This window comes from Lynx canadensis, chromosome A1, assembly GCF_007474595.2.
Source record: "Lynx canadensis isolate LIC74 chromosome A1, mLynCan4.pri.v2, whole genome shotgun sequence".
NCBI lineage: Eukaryota > Metazoa > Chordata > Mammalia > Carnivora > Felidae > Lynx > Lynx canadensis.
In genome coordinates this window covers 232,132,682-232,151,919 of record NC_044303.2, presented here as the reverse complement: position 1 = coordinate 232,151,919, position 19,238 = coordinate 232,132,682, and the positions used below count along the sequence as shown (strand labels likewise).

The window sequence follows — 19,238 nt, the reverse complement described above, 5'->3', positions numbered from 1 at the left end:
GTCTGTTAAGCGTCAGACTTCAGCTCAGGTCATGATCTTGTGGTTCGGGAATTCAAGTCCCGCGTCGGGCTCTGTGCTGACAGCTTGGAGCCCGCTGCCGATTCTCTGTCTCCCTCTCTTTGCCCCTCCCCTGTTTGTGTGCTCGCTTGCTCTCTCTCTCTCAAAAAAAGAATAAATATTTTTTAAAAATCAATCAATCCATTAGAGAGCTTACAAACTCCATGAATGCCAACACTTCCGTGAAATGGTCCATTTTATTCTGAGGTTGCAACACCAGGGGCCATTTAATCTTTGGGAAGCTAAACCAGAAACCTCAAAAAGGCAAGTTATATTTGCCTTTGCAGACAGCCTGATGCCTCCACAAGTCTGCCAGGAGCACGTCTAGAAGATTACTGAACACACCCAAGGTTCCACAAAACCCTACCTCTGCCCGTCACACCTGCCTGGCCAGGAGCCACGATGGGTCCCTCTCCAGGCGTGCCTCGCCCACTTACAGAGCTGGCTGGGGTGACAGGCAGGGACAGACACCAAACTACACACCGTCGTAGGGAGTTCGCTCTTCGGAAAGAAATCGGGGGCTACTGGGAAGGGATGGACAGTGGCAGCCAAAAATCTGACAAGTGCCCATGACTGTCACACTGTTTACTTCTTTCAGAGAGCTTCACACACACACTTACATTCACGCCCGTATTTGTCTCTCTCTTCCGGAATACACGTTTCCATAAGATTAGGGGTCCTTCATGTCTACTCACCATTGAATCGGACAGGCCTATTACACAGCAGACAAGAAGCATTCGCCGAATGAATGAACGGGTCCCCAGTTGCTTTTCATTTAAATGAAAATTCTCAAGCTGATCGTATTTTCGTGAGTTTAGTTAAAAATACAAACCATCTCATTTTATCAAACCTCCATGAAGACACAGTTTGGTATTTAGGTTACAGGTGTACGATCGGGAGCTCAATCCTTTTCTGTGATACACAGGGATTATTAGAGCCACCATTTAATAGATTAACGTTTCAGATACATGAAGCCTATCTATTCACATTCAAAGGTTTTCCGTAACTTGTCTTTATCTAAATCAGTCAGGTCTCTTCTCCTAAACGAGAATATTAAATGAATGGCTACTTTCATAAAATAAAGATGTGACTAGCAGAAATAATCTGTGACTTCTTTAGTATCTAAAATGATAAGACCAAAGACTTCGCGTCATGAGTTTTACAAAAAAAGAGTCCCCTGTTCGGTGTATCATTATCCCAACAGAGGCTGGGGACACTCGGGAAAGTGAGGCTCCAGGAGATCAAGCCACTGGTGCAAGGCTGGTCGCCGAGCAGGGATGTGATTCCAGGTCTGGCTGAGCCCAAGCTCATGACGGCTTATGTTATTACCTATAACTCCAGAATGTCCTGCATCTCCTCTGAGCACCTCGCATCACATCTGACATACCATCCGTGGTGGCTACAGCTACGTCGTGATGTGCAATGCTGCCGATCGTAGACACAAAACACCATCAGCCGGAAGGTACGTCACAACTTCAGAAACGGTCAAATGTGTGTGTCTATCCACACGTTTACACGCACACGTATAGACACCTCAGATCCAAGAAAATACAGTAGAGCGCTGGCCTCACAACAAATTATTCCTAATCAATGTTATAAAATAGGAGCGCCTGAGTCCTTTAGAAAACGTTGCCATGAAGTACAGAAAAAAAGAAAGACAAATCTTAAGTATGAATAAAGTTAGATGAAACTGCAAACATTTCCTACTGCACAGCCTCTTTAAAAAGTGTTTCTGTTCATCTCTGGCATTAAATCATACTTTTTGTAGCGTGAAGAGCTGTTCACATCTCTCCCGCCCATCAACGTTGACCATCCCTTGGTCATATTTTCATACATCAGAGCGCGTGGGAAAGAAGACCACTTTTTTGAATATGCCACAAAAAGGGACTTTAAATCTACCTGCTGTTCTTAACTTCTGTTTGTTTTCCAAAAGTTAAGGAAAGTAATAGATTTTCATTCCATAGAGAAGAAAAACAGACTCTTTGCTGACGACACAGCTGTAGATCTCTATGAAACCGAAGACCACCATCACTTGGGAAACCACTCTCCATAAAGTCTACACTCGAATGACCAGCTGGAAACGTCTTCAGGGCCTCCTGCCTCGCAGCGTGCTCAGGTCGTAGGCCCACACGGTGTCTACCCCCTCCCCGGTGACGTGGTCTGGGGTCCAGCGAGGGAAAGGGAACCGGCAAGCAATGACTCTGGCGTCATCCTTCAGTTCAAGCTCGAGTTTCTCCTCCAACTGTGGCATCTGTGCAGAACGACAGTCATTATTTCAGTAAGCAGGGAGTCGGAGGAAGAGACTCCCAAATGCTCGTTTGGATTTGAGGGCCTGAAATACCTGTGCAGGAATTAGTAGCTGTAGAAAAGATCACTCCGGGGCATAAACACATTATCAAACGATCCATTAAATCACGAAAGTCACATTAGCAACGGTTACAAGAACATCTTCTATCAATCATAAAATAAGCCATTTTTAGCAGAGATGACAGATTTCCCATTTTCTAACTAAAACCATGATGTGGCAGTCATTAAAATGAGAAGCAGCTTTATTTTCCCACCTAGCATCTCAATCCACCCTGTCTCAACTATTTCACACATTTTCCCACACATTTTAACATCTCTGAAATCAGGATACACCTTACAATGGACATAATCTTAGATTTACAATTGGCAGTATTTTTTTCTTTCTCAACAGCAATGGGGCATCTTAAAATTGACAGCATCTAGATTCAGTGAGATACGGTATTATTAAATTAGACCATGAAAAAACAGACTCTACCAACTTGAAATATAATGAAATATTTCATAATTCTTCAAAAATGTATCGATAATACACTGATAATTTGTTGACAATCAACATATCTTCTAAAAAGTAAAATCCTTTTATCATTTTTGTATTCTTTTATTACCAATCTACCTGCTGAAAACACTGTCATCGTAATCACAACGGCAAATTAACAATCGCTTAAAAATTTATCTTCAGATCCTACCAGCTTTACCTCCTAGAAGTATTTTTTCCACTTTCTTCATTCGTTATTCTGAAGTCATTTCAAATTTAGAGAACAGTTGCAAGAAGAAAACAAAGGACTCCGTACTTCTTTACCCGGCTTCACCAATTCTTAATACTCTGTCATATTTGTTCTCTCCAATCTGCCCTATTCCTCTATGAATATTTTTCCTAAACCATTTGGGAATAGGTTGCACACACATGCCCCTTTGTTCCTTGATGCCTCAGTGCTTCCTAAGACATAAGCCCAGCTCAGTTATCAAATTCAGGATATTGAAGATTGTATTCCAATAATAATAATTCCAATCGCATTCCAATTTTGCCTAAAGTCCCAATAACGTCCTTTATGATGTTTCTCCTTACGATGTCATATTGCATTCAGCTAGAATGTTTCCTCAGTCTACTTCAATCTGGAGCAGTTCCATGACCTTCCTTTGTCTCATGACAGCTTTAGGAATACAGGCCAGTTATTTCCCCAGTGGCCCGCACCCTGGATCATCTGATGCGTGCTCGTGACGACTCAGCACGTGCATCTTTGGCGATGCCCCACAAGAGGGGCGGTGAGCTTCTCAGGCACAGTCAGGCACCCGTGAGGACTTTCTGCTTTGAGACTGATGGTCACCACCTGGCATCTCCATAGTGGGGTTACTAATTTTCCTTCATAATGACTAATTTGTCAGACTTAGCTTGAGACGATGTAAATATCCTGCTGCTCATCGAACTGTCCCTCACGAGATGCAGCATTCTTGATGACCCGCCTGAGTCAGTTTTCCCTATACGGTTGCACAGTGGCCATTTGCTAATTCCGTCATTCCTTCCAGGCTGACAGTCAGCATTCTACCGTAAGGAAGAACTCTCCCTTCTTTTCTACCTATCTACCTATTGCCATAAGTAACAGCTCCTAGATTCCTATCTCGTTCAATGGGTTGTAATCCACTATCACCCTTGTTTCTTCTGATGCTCAGACTGCCCCCGTCTGGCCACCAGGAGCCTCCTCAAATTGGCTTCTCTCTCCTTTGGATGTGCCCCCAACAAATATTCTGAACACTTCCTTAGACTTGGGATCAACAAAACACCCCAGGCTTTTGTTATTGGTCCCCAACTCAGCCCTCAGATCAATCAACCACCTCTCAAACATTCCTGGTTCCTCTAAATGGGAAATGCTATCTCAAAACCAAGACCTGAGCAAAACGAATCCCTTTAAAACTACAAACAAATCGACAGTGCTTCTATAAAAACTTTACTCCTGATCTATATCTTTAAAAAGCGGCTTGGGGAAAGTCCTCTACATGGCCTAAGGCTACAGAGAGCCAAAATTCTAATTCTTCATTACAATTAATACCAATATAACCAAAAGTAAATTCCATTAAGGATGGGATATTTCTACTCTTTTAACAGCCAGTGAAAGATTTCTTGAAAGAAAGAAAGAAAGAAAGAGAAAGAAAGAAAGAAAGAAAGAAAGAAAGAAAGAAAGAAAAGAAAGTTTTGTTCCTGAGGGAAACATTAAATAGGCGAAGAATGAGACAACATGTATGTTTCCAAAGTATCAGAGATTTCTTATGGTAATTTTATTCATAAAAAGAATAATTGTAAACTTATTCATGTTACCATGATTTTCTGTTTTACGGTTTCCTTTATTTCCCAATGACTGTCATATGCTAAGTCAAGATAAACCCACAAATGAAAGGAGCTATTTCAATCACAAGAAATTAACTGGCTAAATTACACATAAATATGCAATGAGCCCGGGTCTTGATATCACGCACAAAGAGAGGCAGTGATGTGTCATGTCTGTCTAATGGAATTCAAAATTATTCATACAATTATAGGTCTCAAAGTGACACGAACTCGTCATATTCTAATTACATCTTCAAAACTTTAAGCCTAAGTTGAAACGAGCTCTAAGACATAGGACAACTTAGCCATACCCGTGAGCAGCTCTTGAGCCCCTTAACGTCTCCCTCCTCCCCAAAACACTGGCTTCACCGGGTTCCTAGGGTAACCGCCACCCCCCCCCCCAGGGCTTTCCTCCTACCCAACGCCTCCTCTCGGGTCCTTGGCTGGGTGCCCTCATTTGTCAGAGGCCAGAACTCCGGACCTGACCAGCTCTGCCTCCTCCCGGGTGACCTCGGCCACTCCCGGGCTTCATCTCCCTCGGGGACTGATGCACAATCTCCAGCCCCCTCCCCTTCCTGAGTCACAGACCCCCTCCACCCACCACTGCCAACCTCACACCTCCACACACATCTCGGGCTTCACCTGCCCGAGGAACCCCCGGCCCTCCTTCTGGGTCCACACAGCCTGAACCTTTCCCAGCTCAGTCACAACTGCAAACTTTCAGTTAGTCCGGCCAAAGCCCTCGAGGTGCCCTTGGTCCCTCTTTCTCGCACGCCCCACACCGGATGTGCCGGCTCATCCTATTGGCATCCCCACGATGCCTCTGGAACTTGACTGCTTCTGCCCGGACAAGAGCCTAGCACACCTACCGTCTGGATGCCTGCAAGAGCTCAGAACCCGTCTCCCGGCTTCCACCCGCACTCGGCGTCCACACAGCAGCCTGAGATCCTCTGTAACCCAGGCAGGTCCTCTGCTCCTCTGCCCAAACCCACCACGGCGTCTGCATTCCAACAGCACGGCCCCCATTTCCCCTCTGACGTCACCTCTCCCTGCTCCTGCCACCCCCCCCCACCTGCTGCTGCTGGAACCCCACAGGCACACACCCCTGGGCGCCTCCACAATGGCTCTGCCTGGCACGTTCCCCCTTACCTCCACACATCCTCTTCAGGGGCACTGTCTCCTCCCCTCCCTCTCCTGCTTTAGTCTGCCCCACGGCACTTACCTCCTGCTACTGAACGACACATCTTACATAGGTACCCCCAGGTAAGATCTGCTCTCCTCACTAGTGTATAGGCACCTCGGGGCAAGGATGTTTCTCATGCACTAAAGTACCCAAGTGATTAGAACAGAACCTGGCACTTAGGGGCACCAAATAAATAATTGTTGAATGGATGGACGAAGGATAAAGGATTCCGTTGTGAATCATTTATCTTTATCAGAACACGATAACATTTTCGTTCATCAATTCACAACAGGATCTGTAACTAAAATTAGTCAGTCTTTGAAAGTTATGAAATTTAACAGCCCACTAGGAAGTGTCATTAACGGATATGTTTCTACCATACTCGTTCATTCATTTAATGAGTATTTGAGTCATTACTTTGCGCTGGTGCCGCTGCGCTGGGGGTCTGGGAGCAAAGACAGGCCGGCCCTCACTCTTGAGCTCACAGTGCGGTCCACACGGCAAACCTGCCGAAGCCATCATGTGAGTAAATACAATCTCACTACGGAGAGGGAACAGGCACTGTGCAGATGGAAAACAGGGGCACTGGAGTCTGTCTCGTTGGGCAATCAGGGATGACTTCCTGAAGGAAAGGACACCCGACCTGTGAGTGGTCAGCAGCTCGCCAACTAGGCCCAGAGCTGGGGGGACTTAGGTCAGAGGGAAGAACACGGTTCACACAGTGGAGTCCAGGGGCCGGGAGAAGGGCAGGGGGCTGGCAAGCACAGAGCTGAAGGAAGCAGGGGCCACTCCACGCCAGGCCTCAGGCCACGTGGAGCATTCAGGCCTTATCTTCACTGCTTTAAAGCAGCAAGACGTCCTGGGCGCGTTTTAAACAAGGGCAGGACTGATCTTCTCACATTTTGAAAAGAACATAAGCTCAAGTTACACGTGGGTATTTACCAGGCTAGCACTGGATTTACCAGATCTGGACGAGATTCCTCACTCCTGGGGGGGGGTTACAGACACACCTGTTGAAGTGAGTTTTGAGCCACAAAAGCTCAACAGTCAGTGCGGTATGAGAAGCGGGGTGGACGAGTTCTAGAACACCAGGTTTCCACCTCTCACGTTCCCTACGTACTCCCCTAGCTCTCTCCAGGCCTGTGTGGGCCTCAGCTGCCACAGGAACATTCATGCTCCGCTGGCTTTGCTGAGCCACGATGCCATGACTGGACTGCCGACCAGTGCTCAGACAAGGGAAGTGCATTTCACTAAAGACGACCCGATCGGGGCTCCCATGACTCCGGAGAGCAGAGCTGGCCTCCTGAATCCCTAGTCAGCACCGTCCCTCCCCTTCCCTGCTCCACGTAGGTGAAGCTCAATGAGGGTTACGAGCAGGGCCTTGCATGCATGAACGATCCCCTGTGGGTCCCGTGAACAATACACCTGCATGGAAAACTGCATGCTGGCTGAACCCCTCTCGCTCATTCCAGGGAACATGGATGCTTTGTGTACTTCAGCTGCCCCACTTTTTCTTGGGAACACTGAAATGTCACAAGTTCCTTACTTAAGGTTTCTCTGCGTACAGAAAAATGGACAACAATTGCAAAAACATTCATCAAGAAAAAACCAAATAGAGGACTCTTATTTCTGCTAGGTGAACAGCTCCAAAAACCGACCATACTCAAACATGGTAAGACGCACAAGGAGTTGGAGCCCACAGGTACGGGGTGACGTGCCCACCAAAGGCCACTGCTGCCCCCCACTGGGGCCTCACGAGCCCACAACTCAGGCCAGGATCAGCCGGCCTCTCAGAATGGCATGGAAATCTCAATAACTATTAATTTTCTATTTTCATAAAGCATGGAATTCAAATGAAATCTATTTGCTCCAAGATGCTAATTAATCCAAAGGAATGCCCAAACTTCATAAGTAGTAAATAACCATCAAGTTCCATAGCAATGCTATGGTCCCAGTTTCTTTTTTTTTTTTTTTTTATAATTTTTTTTTTTCAACGTTTATTTATTTTTTGGGGACAGAGAGAGACAGAGCATGAGCGGGGGAGGGGCAGAGAGAGAGGGAGACACAGAATCGGAAACAGGCTCCAGGCTCCGAGCCATCAGCCCACAGCCTGACGCGGGGCTTGAACTCACGGACCGCGAGATCGTGACCTGGCTGAAGTCGGACGCTTAACCGACTGCGTCACCCAGGCGCCCCTATGGTCCCAGTTTCTTAAACGACTTAAACTCATGCCCCTTTTAATTTCCTTTTTTAAGTTTATTTATTTTGGGAGAGAGAGAGAGAGGGGGGAAGGGAGAGAGAGAAAGAGCACGAGAGGGGCAGAGAGGGAGACAGAGAGAGGAAGACAAAGACAGAGACAGAGAGACAGAGAGAGAGAGAGAGAGAGAGAGAGAGAGAATCCCAAGCAGGCCCCACACTGGCAGCACAGAGCCCAATACAGGGCTCAAACCCATGACCCCGGGATCCTGACCTGAGCCGAAACCAAGAGTTGGACGTTCAACCAAACTGAGCCACCCAGGTGCCCCCCTCTTTTGATTTCTATAACAAAAGTGTAAACACCCCAGTTTCATCTTAAATTTAGGCTTACTGAGATTTCCAAACATATAGAATCCTGTTCCTTTCAAAAATATGTAACAAAAGCACTTCTAAATCAACTTAAAAATAAACGTGGCATTGTACCCAACATCCTGATAGTAAGAATAAATTTCTCAAGCACTAAACCACCTTCGACCAAAATTAAAGTGTGAATAAGAAAACAAAACAACCAAAAAGTAAATATCCTTTTTTTTTTTTTAATTAAAAACCATACATATCAGTTGCATAGTGGCATTTTAGCAAACATCCAATTTTACCAAGATTATTATGGCTACAATTATAGACCTTGAAAGATGAAAAGGGATTTCTTTCTATGGTCTGTAAACCAACAATTACAATAAAAGCATCCCATCCTGGTCATCTTTCCAAAGGCTAAATTTAGAACCATTTTCAGCACAGATGCCACGGTATTTTCACTTCTGAAAGTACGTAATCAAAGTTCGATACAAATCAGTCAGCCGAGGTCAACTGAAACTAGCCAGCGCTCACCTGCCCCGGAAACGGCCTCATTGCAAAATCAGAGGAACGATCAATTCGAAGGGAACATGCCATTAACTCTCCCAAGTGACTTCAGCTGGATGGTGAGTGAGCAACCGCGAAAATCTCCAACTACATTAGACACCGGGAGCTCATAAAGCAGTTGCCAGATTGGAATTTTTAGGGCTTAGGGAGATCATTGAGAATTTTATCTGAAGCAAAAGTTTTAACATGACTGAATCTTTTATGATTAAAGTTTTAAGGCCCTGAAGTACTTTGTCAAGCCAGTGAACTGAAATCCGACGTGCCCCCAGAATCCCTGGGAGGCCGCCAAGGGCGCGGGGACAGGCGGCCAAGGACACGGTGTGGTGGACCTGGAGGGGCCACACGGGACCTAGAGCCAACCAACCAGGGACAGGAGGACGTGTACTCACCATCTGAGGCACACCGAAAACAACCACGTTTGTGTACTGCGAAAAAGTAACCTAAAGAAGAGGGGGAACAAGGCACAGGTTAATTTAAAAGGCCAAACACAAGGATCCGTTTCATCAAACAGGTTTTCACAAGGGATGTGGCTTCCTTTAAGATTTCACGAGAAGAACCCAAGTTCGAGCTTCTGTCTCTTAATTCAGCCCATTACGGTTTTCCAAACACTTCCCTGTAAGTCACTCCTGCCATCTTCAGGGATACTCCACACAGGCCCCCCAGGGGTCATCTGTCAGACTTGCCAGTGACTCATCCAGTGACCGGCCGGTGGCCATCTATGTCCCAGTCCACACTCTCTACGCTACCCCACCATACACCAAACCAGCTCAGCGAGAACTCGCGAGATCAGGGAACCACCTGCCTTTCGTGCTGAGCCATCCTTAAAATTCTAGTCCCCCGCCTCCTCTCGAAAATACTACCCAAAAACTGAAATAAAATGCTCTTTAGTCGAAAAACTGGGGGGAAAAGTGCTTTGCCAGTCAAAATTCTTATTGCCCAATAAAAGTCTTATTTACTCCATAGAGAGATCATTTACGTATATATGGTATAAAAAACAACGCAAGCAAAACTCAATGAATTTTTATAAGCTACTGATGACAATATTACAATGGGAAATTCTTATTTAAGAAAAAGCATTTTATGGAGCTTTCCTAAAGCAAAATTACAGGGTATGTTTTTTTAGAGTACAAATAAACTTGGAAGTTTCTTATACATTATGAAGACCAGAAAGAACCATGAGAACATAGTGGATTCTTTCTTTTGCACTCATCTCTGCCTCTTGCAAAACACACCTGCACACACACAAGCACGCACACAGAAAAGTCCACCGTTTACCAAGAACATTAACAAATTAATGTCTACAATTTATAAGATTTCCAAATGAAGTCAAAAAAAAAATTTCATCACTTTGTAATAAATAGAAATGAGAAATTTTTTAATTGAGCAAATTCTTGGAATTCACATGACCTATCAGGTTTAAAACCTTAAGCTTCTACTCTAAAAGAGTTGATAGGTAAACCTGTCAATTTAAAAGGTGTTCACGTTTCATTATACAGAAACATACACTTGTATTATAACTATTTTTCCTTTAATACATTTTACATTTTTTTAATGTTTATTTTTGAAGTAGAGAAAGAACACAAGCAGGGGAGGGGCCGAGAAAGGGAGACACAGAATCCGAAGCAGGCTCTAGGCTCTGAGCTGTCTGAGCAGTCTGACATGGGGCTCGAACTCACAAGCCGTGAGATCATGATCTGAGCCGAAGTCAGACACTTAACTGAGCCACCCAGGTGTCCCCATTTTATGTTTTTTAGTCATACTAATTATGAATTATAAAGTTTTGGTTGGCATTTCCTAGGACCATTCTCTGCCTTACATACCTTCCACAAATCTGAAATATAAAATTTGGCAGAGCCCTGCACCCCTTCTCGCCAAGCACGGTATCTGGAGTACCAAACGAGCCATGGGTTTAATTCATAACCGACAGCGGTGAATCCCTCCTTTGCAGCTGCTATCACCTGCAGAAAGAAGTCAGTGTTTATTCAAGATAAGAAAAACATCAACTTATGGAATGGGAGAAGGTATCTACAAATGATGTATTTGATAAGGGGTTAGTATCCAAAATACATAAAGAACTTCTATACTCAACACCAAAACACCTGAAACATTCCAATTAAAAATGGGCTGAAGATACGAACAGACATTTCTCCCAAGAAGACATACAGATGGCCAAAGAGACACATGAAACGATGCTCAACATCACTCATCATCAGGGAAGTGCAATCAAACCTACAGTGAGATATCACCTCACACCTGTCAGAATGGCTAAAATCCCGAAACATAAGAAACACTGACGTCAGCGAGGATGTGGAGAAAAAGGAACCCTCGTGCACTGTTGGTGAGACTGCAAACTGGCACAGCCACCGTGGAAAACAGTATGGGAGATTCCTCAAAAAATTAAAAATAGATTGACCATATATATGATCCAGTAATTCCACTACTGGGTATCTACCCAAAGATGAAAACACTAATTCAAAGGGATATATGCACCCCTATGTTTATTGCAACGTTATTTACAACAGCCAAATTATGGAAGCAGCCCGGTGTCCATCACTAGATGAATGAATAAAGAAGAGATACGTGTATGTATATATATATATATATATGTACATAATGAAATCCTAGTCATAAAAAAAGAATGAAACCTTGCCATTTGCAATGACATGGATGGATCTGGAAGAGTATGATGCTAATAAATAAAATAAGTAAGAGAGAAAGACAAATACTCATGATTTGACTCATATGTAGAATTTAAGAAACAAAACAAATGAAAAAAAGAGACAAACAAAAAAACACACTCCTAACTCTAGAGAACAAACTGATGGTTACCGGAGGGGAGGTGGGTGGGGGGCTTAAGAGCACACCGGAGGATTAAGAGCACACTTATCGGGGCGCCTGGGTGGCGCAGTCGGTTAAGCGTCCGACTTCAGCCAGGTCACGATCTCGCGGTCCACGAGTTCGAGCCCCGCGTCAGGCTCTGGGCTGATGGCTCAGAGCCTGGAGCCTGTTTCCGATTCTGTGTCTCCCTCTCTCTCTGCCCCTCCCCCGTTCATGCTCTGTCTCTCTCTGTCCCAAAAAAAAAAAAATGTTGAAAAAAAAAAAAAATTTAAAAAAAAAAAAAAAAAAAAGAGCACACTTATCATGATGAGCACGGAGTAACATACAGAAATGCTGAATTGATATATTGTACACCTGAAAGTAATAAAACACTATGTTAACTGTGCTGGAATTTTAAAAAATTTAATTGAAAAAAAAAGAAAAACATCAACTTACGTGGTCAAATGATATGAATACCTCCCATTTATGGTCTATAATCAAAACGTCCGATAAAAAAGGCACCTCTTTTGTTCAAAATATCACTTAAAGACAGAACTCTAAAGTTCTACAGCTTTGTAGACAAGACAACGCTAACTGATTTAAAGTCAGTTTTTGTGTTCTTGTCAAAGATTTCACCACGAGCATTGCAACAGTCAGGTTTGCTTTGGATAAAGCACTTCTGGATCGGCCGACCCCTGGGGAGGCCTGACCGGTTGCTGAAAACCCAGTGTCTCTCTCCATCAGTGACAGCACAGCAGCGGGCAAGATGGACCTGCCTGGGAGAATGTTCTGTGAACTAGTTGTAATATGCAATCAAAATCCTGTCCGTGAAGAACCTGCATTACTTACACAGTTCCTTTGGCTTTAAAGACTGCTCACTCAAAACTGAAAACAGGTAAAAGAGAAGCGGAATTATTCAGAACAAAGTCAACCACAGAATGCCACCGGCCTCTGTAAGGTGAGGACAGTGGGCTGGGCCTGGGGCCTCTGCTCATTTGTCTTGCCCACTCTTCAAGGCAGCCTGCCTGAAGGAGCCGTCCGCCTACAGTAACTTCCCTAGTTAACTACAATGTCACCCCCTTAAGAAAAGGAAACCACAGGGGCGCCTGGGTGGCGCAGTCGGTTAAGCGTCCGACTTCAGCCAGGTCACGATCTCGCAGTCCGTGAGTTCGAGCCCCGCGTCGGGCTCTGGGCTGATGGCTCAGAGCCTGGAGCCTGCTTCCGATTCTGTGTCTCCCTCTCTCTCTGCCCCTCCCCCGTTCATGCTCTGTCTCTCTCTCTCTGTCTCAAAATAAATAAAATGTTAAAAAAAAAAAATTAAAAAAGAAAAGGAAACCACAAAGATACTATTCAGATGTGTAAAGCATTCATATCCGGATTTTAAAACTTCCTCCTGGTTAACATATACATCTTGCAGGGCTCCTGGGTGGCTCAGTCAGTTCAGCATCCTACTCTTGATTTCGGCTCAGGTCGTGATCCCGCAGTCATGGGATCGAGCCCATCAGGCTCCATGCTGAGTGTGGAACCTGCTTAAGATTCTCTCTCTCCCCAGGGCGCCTGGGTGGCTCAGTCGGTTAAGCATCTGACTTTGGCTCAGGTCGTGATCTCAGGGGTCGTGAGTTCGAGCCCAACGTGGGATTCTCTGTTGACAGCTCAGAGCCTGGGGTCTGCTTCCGATTCTGTGTCTCCCTCTCTCTCTCTGCCCCTCCCCTGCTCACGCTCCATCCCTCTCTCTTCTCTCAAAAATAACAAAACATTAAGAACAAAACTTAAAGGTTCTCTCTCTCTCCTTTTGCCCCTCTCCCCCACTCATGCTCTCTAAAATAAATTATACATCTCTTGATTTCTTAAACAGTCACTTCCTAACCTCCTCCTGGCTATTCGAGTCACTATGATGGAAATCACAAGGTCCATGCTGCAGGGGTGGTGAAAGGTGTTGTGCCCCTTTTGGTCCCCACATAAATGTTTTCCAGAACGCAGGCCTTGACTACTGCTATCCTCACTTTCTGCTCATGGTTGGATGGAGGCCTAAGGATGATGCCACAGGCCCATGAAGAAATGTGCTCTCGGACAACCCATCGGGCAGTCAGTGACCCTGAATCTTATTTATAGGTTCTCAACTGGAGTCAGTATGCTGAGCTCACTCAAAGTCTGATCTTTGGATAATGAGGGTTAATGGCGCTGGCTCTTTCCTATTTTAACTCTACATTACCCCTTAAGATTATTATGCATGTAAGAATATTAATAAATACAGAAGCAAACATCTCTATTAACTCTATGACTCAATGTTTCCTCTAATTATGCCACCTCTACTGACCCAAGTTTTTTTATTGGACAATTTCATAATTACCAATTAATTGCTCCTTTTTACCTGGCGATCTGCAGAGCACTTTTCCTTTCAGAAAAATTAAATCTGAGAAAAATAAATTCCAAATCATGCTGGAAGGTTTGATCATTAAACACACACAAAATACATGACGACTTAATTACCGTCAGATTTAACGGGGCTTTGCATAAGCCTCACAAGAAACGTGAAGCAGAAATTTTAAAACTTTGGGTTTGAAACCTTAAAATGCCTTAGCGGAACTCACAACACGTCCGTCACCACTGCCAATGTCGACCAGGGATCCTCTTCTGCAATGCAACATTTTCACAACGTTGGCAATCTGCTTGTAGTTGCGGGTACGAATGGCAAACAAATTTTTCGGAGGGCCGGTGTTAGAAACGGGGTGGCCACGGCATACACGGCCACCAGGGTCCCACCAACGATCCCAGTAAGGAAGAACCCCCAACTGCTTTTCTTCAAACCGTTGGCTCCAAGACCTGTAGGTAGACTACATCCTGACTGACTTTCTTCAAGTATTTCTGGGGGTGTACCTAGGTGGAAAGCAAGCAGGAAATATATACGTCACACCAAATCTGAAATCCAAGGTATTTTTTTTTCCCTGTGGTTCTTATTGACAAACTCGTACTGTGTAAAGAATAACTTAGCTGAATACAATCTAACTTACAAATGAAGGATTCCACACTGAGTTCCAAATTCTATCAACTAATGTGTTTTACAGAAAATTCTTTAATAGAAAACTAAAATCTTTTGCTTCCACATGATTTTTTTGAGTCATCCTTAGAAAACAATGTGTTCATCTCTAGCATTTATGAATTCAATATATCCATTAATACAGATGTTAACCATGAACTCTGTATTTTTACGGTTCAGAACAAAGCCTCACAAATAAGAATTAAAATGTCTAATTACTGCCTTCTTTTAATAAGATGCAAAGATTCCACATCAAAACGGGTTAGGCATCTATAATCCAGGTGCAGTAATACGATTTTCAAGTAACAAGAGACCAAAGTCAGGTTCCACTAAAAAAAAAAATAAGTATGATAATGAAAAGATTTTTTAAAAGACCCAAAAAGAACAAAAGATAAAATAATCATTTCAATGCACCAATATGAAAGAAAGCAAACTCCAATCACTGAAACAGAGAAATGAATGATCTACCCTCCTCTTGAGTTTTACCCTTTAAAATACATTCTTGGGGTGCCTGGGTGACTCAGTCGGTTGAGCGTCCAACTCTTGCTTTTGGCTCAGGTTGTGATCTCACAGTTCATGAGTGTGTCGGGTTCTGCACTGAGCGTGGTGTCTGTTCGGGATTCTCTCTCTCCCTCTGCCCCTCCTCCCATGTGTGCACACTCTCTCAAAGTAAATAAACTTTAAGAAAATAAAATACATCCTCAGGAGGATCTCAAGTTCTGGAGACTGAAATTGATTTCATTTTGAAATTGATCGAGGGGGAAGGACACATCAAGAGCACAACCCCAAGGTTAGGACCTGGGCTCCGCACCTTGCCAACGGTACGATCCTTCGCCTCTCTGAACCTCAGTTCACTCATCTGACTCACGGGGATTAGAGTCACCGCGCGGATGAAATTAGTGGACCGCGCTTAGAACACTGCCCAGCACAACAGGGCCTGTTGCCGTTATTATTTATCCACAGTTGGCTAGATGCTGAACCCTACAGGGAGCAAGGCTGCCCTGAAGCAGCTCGGTGTAGTACAGAAGACAAGGCCAGAAACACAGGAATCATAAGAAACAGAAGACAGTAAGAGGGAGGACACCGGATTCTGGTCATTCGAAGATGTTCTTATTCATGGCTGCAGGAATCAGTAAGCCATTCAAAGCACCCAAGGGATTCCATTCCCAAGGCTGCAGTAGGAAACCACCACAAACTTAGAGGGTTAAAACAACACACGCTCATTATCATACAGGTCTGGAGGTCAGCTATCTGAAATGGGTTGGAAGCACTGGGTTCCTTCTGGAGGCTCTATGGTGGGATAGGTTTGCTTGCCTTTTCCAGCTTCTAGAGGCCACCTGCATTCCTGGGCCAGTGGCCCCATGTCACCCCAACCTCTGCTTCCATCAGGATACCTCCTTCCGATCTCCTGCCTCCCCCCTTTATTTTAAATCTGTTTATTTATTTGAGAGAGCAAGCTTGGGTAGGAGAGGGGCAGGGAGAAAGGGAGAAAGAATCCCAAGCAGGCTCCACACCGTCAGCACAGAGCCCAAGACAGGGCTCGAACTCACAACCATGAGTCCACCACCTGAGCTGAGACCAAGAATCAGGCGCTCAACCTAATGAGCCACCCAGGCACCCCCTCCCTTTTCTTTATAGGGACCCTGTGATGACAGCGGGTACATCCAGACAAGCCAGCAGAATCTCCCCATCTCAAAGTCCTAACTTCACCCCATCTGCAGATTCTCTCACGTAACATATTCACCAGTTCCAGGGATTAGGACATGGACGTATTTGGGGGGTCTGCCTACCACACTCACGAAATGTGGTGATCTGTTACAACTTTGTGAGGTACAGGTGTGAACACAGGACACACGAGAAGCTGGCCCACCGCAGTGAGTCACTGCTCCAGGGCAACCGACCAATCACCAACATCTCACGCACAGTAGAGCTTTGTTCCGGACACCTGAGGTCCCCTAAAGTGAGCTTTGTTTTGTTTTTTACTTTAGAGACAGAGCACACATACCCACAAGCAGAAGGGGGGAGGGAGAGAGAGAGAGAGAGAGAGAGCGAGAGAGCATCTCAAACAGGCTCCAAGCTTAGCGAGGAACACAACCCAGGGCTCGGTCCCACTGCCATGTGATCATGACCTGAGCCAAAATCAAGAGTGGGACACTCCACTGACTGAGCCACCCAGGCACTTCTAAAGTGACTTTTAAATCTGGTTACACGGTGGAAAACCAACTCAGAAACAAGAACAACAAAAGTCCGCTGCTGGTGCTGGAGATAAGATAAAAGGTAAAGTTTAGGTAGGTGACGGTGTTTTGATGGAAAGCAAAGGTTTTAAATACATTTCGTTATACTTATCAGCATCGTATGGAGGAATTTACATGCTATAGCAATAGTCATGCATTTGACTGTTTTTAAAAAGTCAAAGCACCATCTGCCATGCCTCTGTAAAATTATCCTGTGGGCATTCCAATTATACAGTACAGTGGGTTAAAAGGATTTGAGTCCTAAAGTTCTGGAGTCACAGAACCTAACTAGTGGAAACATTAGATAAGTTTTTGCCAAGGCTCAGATTCTTCGCTTGTAAAATTCAGAAATAATACTATCCTCACAGGATTGATGGAACACTTTAAAAAAATAATACAGATAAAGCACTGAGTGCTCTAAACGAGACAGTAAGTGATAACTTGGCTACTATGGTCAGTCTCAATACTATGCTTGGGAAGAGATCCATAGTTTTTAACAGCTTTATTGAGATGTAACTCATATGCCACAACAATGTGCCCATTTAACATATATGATCCTAAGGTTTTCAGTATATTCATAGATAGATGTCACCATCACCACAGTCAATTTAAAAACATTCTCATTACCCTTAAGCCTTAACCTATCACCCCCCCACCGTTCCGTTCACACCTGAGCCCTAAGCAACCACTAACTGACTTTCTGTCCTAGAGTTCCTATTCTGGACTTTCACAGAAGTGGTCTCATACAGTATGTGGTCTTTTAGGAATGGCTCCTTCACTTAGCATAAGTTTCCAAGATCCGAGCATCAGTACACTTGATCCTTCAACACACGGTTTGAGCTACGCAAATCCACTTACAGGTGGATTTTTTTCATAGAGTACTGCAAATTCATTTTCTTTTATGATTTAATAACACCCTCGCCTCTAGGTTATTTTATCATAAGAACACGGCATATAACATACAAAAAAAAAAGTTGACTTCTGACCAATAGGCTGTCAGTAAAAATTTGGGGGGGGGGGGGGGGATGAGGGGGCTGGGCTGGAGCGAAAGTTATAGGTGGATTTTGACTGTACAGGTCTGACTGCACAGGTGTAGACAGCACCAGCACCCCGACACGCCCACGTTGTTCAAGGTCACCTGTACTTTTTTTGTGGCCGAATCTAATCTGTAAGGATTAGCTCATGATCAGTGTCTCAAGAAAAGGCGGCAGAAGCTTATTTAGAGGACAGAGTAATTCGGCAATAGAATGGCCAGGGAAGATCGCCAAGGCAGCACAAAGCGGGGCTTTGGAGTGGGACCCTTAGCGCTACACAATCTTGTCTTTCACTAGCTGTCTGACGGTGGCCAAGTTACTGGACGATGTGCACATGAGGTTAATTTCTTCAACGAACACTTTACACGGAACTCGCTTGCTAAGGGCCCGCACTGCTCCCCCGAATCCTTTCAGGAGCCGTGCAAGGCAGACAGTACGGTCCCATTGCTATTTTGCAAGCAAGGTAACTGAGGCACAAAAGGCTACTGCCCACCGAGACCCAGCTGGCAAGGGGCCACGCGGATCCCCACCCACACGGCGGCACTCCGGTCAACTCAGAAGATCGTGCTGCACACGCCAGGAGTCACTCGCCCTAAGGCGCTCAGAACAGCTCCGGGCAGCTAGACGCGGGTACCAGCGCGCGCACTGCGGCCCGCGCCCGCACGCCAGACTCCCAGCCAGGGCTGCGGCCGGCGGCTCCCACTCCCGCCCGGCCAGGAGCCCAACATGAAGCCCGGCCCCGCCACCCCGGCAGCCCGCCGCGCCCGCCGGCTCACCGCCTCCTCCCTCCATCGCGAGATTTCCTGCGGCCGGAGGCGGGGCTGGGAGGGTGGAAATCCGGAAGTGGGTTCTACCATCTCCTCCGGGGGAGGGGGGGGGCACGGTGGGAGAAACCTAACGGCGTGACGAAACGAGTTCCTCGTTGGGGCCCCCTGCCCAGAAACTCTCGAGCGTGAAGCTTTAGCAGATTGAGCTCGATCTGCTCTCGGCTGGAGGGTTTTAAGTTCCATCCGCGTCTTCGAGCTTCCTCTCCCCGACAGGGTCCTGGACGATAGAAGTTTCCCTGAGGCCCTGATTCCAGAAGCTACGGTGTGGCGTTAAACTAGTCTCGCGTGAAAAATAAGTCTCGCGC

General features: G+C 45.4%; 1 protein-coding gene across 1 annotated transcript; it reads right to left on the bottom strand.

The window, feature by feature from the left end:
- Nucleotides 1–235: 235 nt before the first annotated feature.
- ATPSCKMT (ATP synthase c subunit lysine N-methyltransferase) lies at nucleotides 236–19,171 on the bottom strand. Its single transcript, XM_030332627.1, is given in 6 exon segments — nucleotides 236–2,308; nucleotides 9,374–9,424; nucleotides 10,805–10,942; nucleotides 14,393–14,475; nucleotides 14,478–14,678; nucleotides 18,883–19,171. Coding segments are annotated over 6 exon segments (654 nt in total). The 5' UTR covers nucleotides 18,899–19,171; the 3' UTR covers nucleotides 236–2,143.
- Nucleotides 19,172–19,238: the final 67 nt, after the last annotated feature.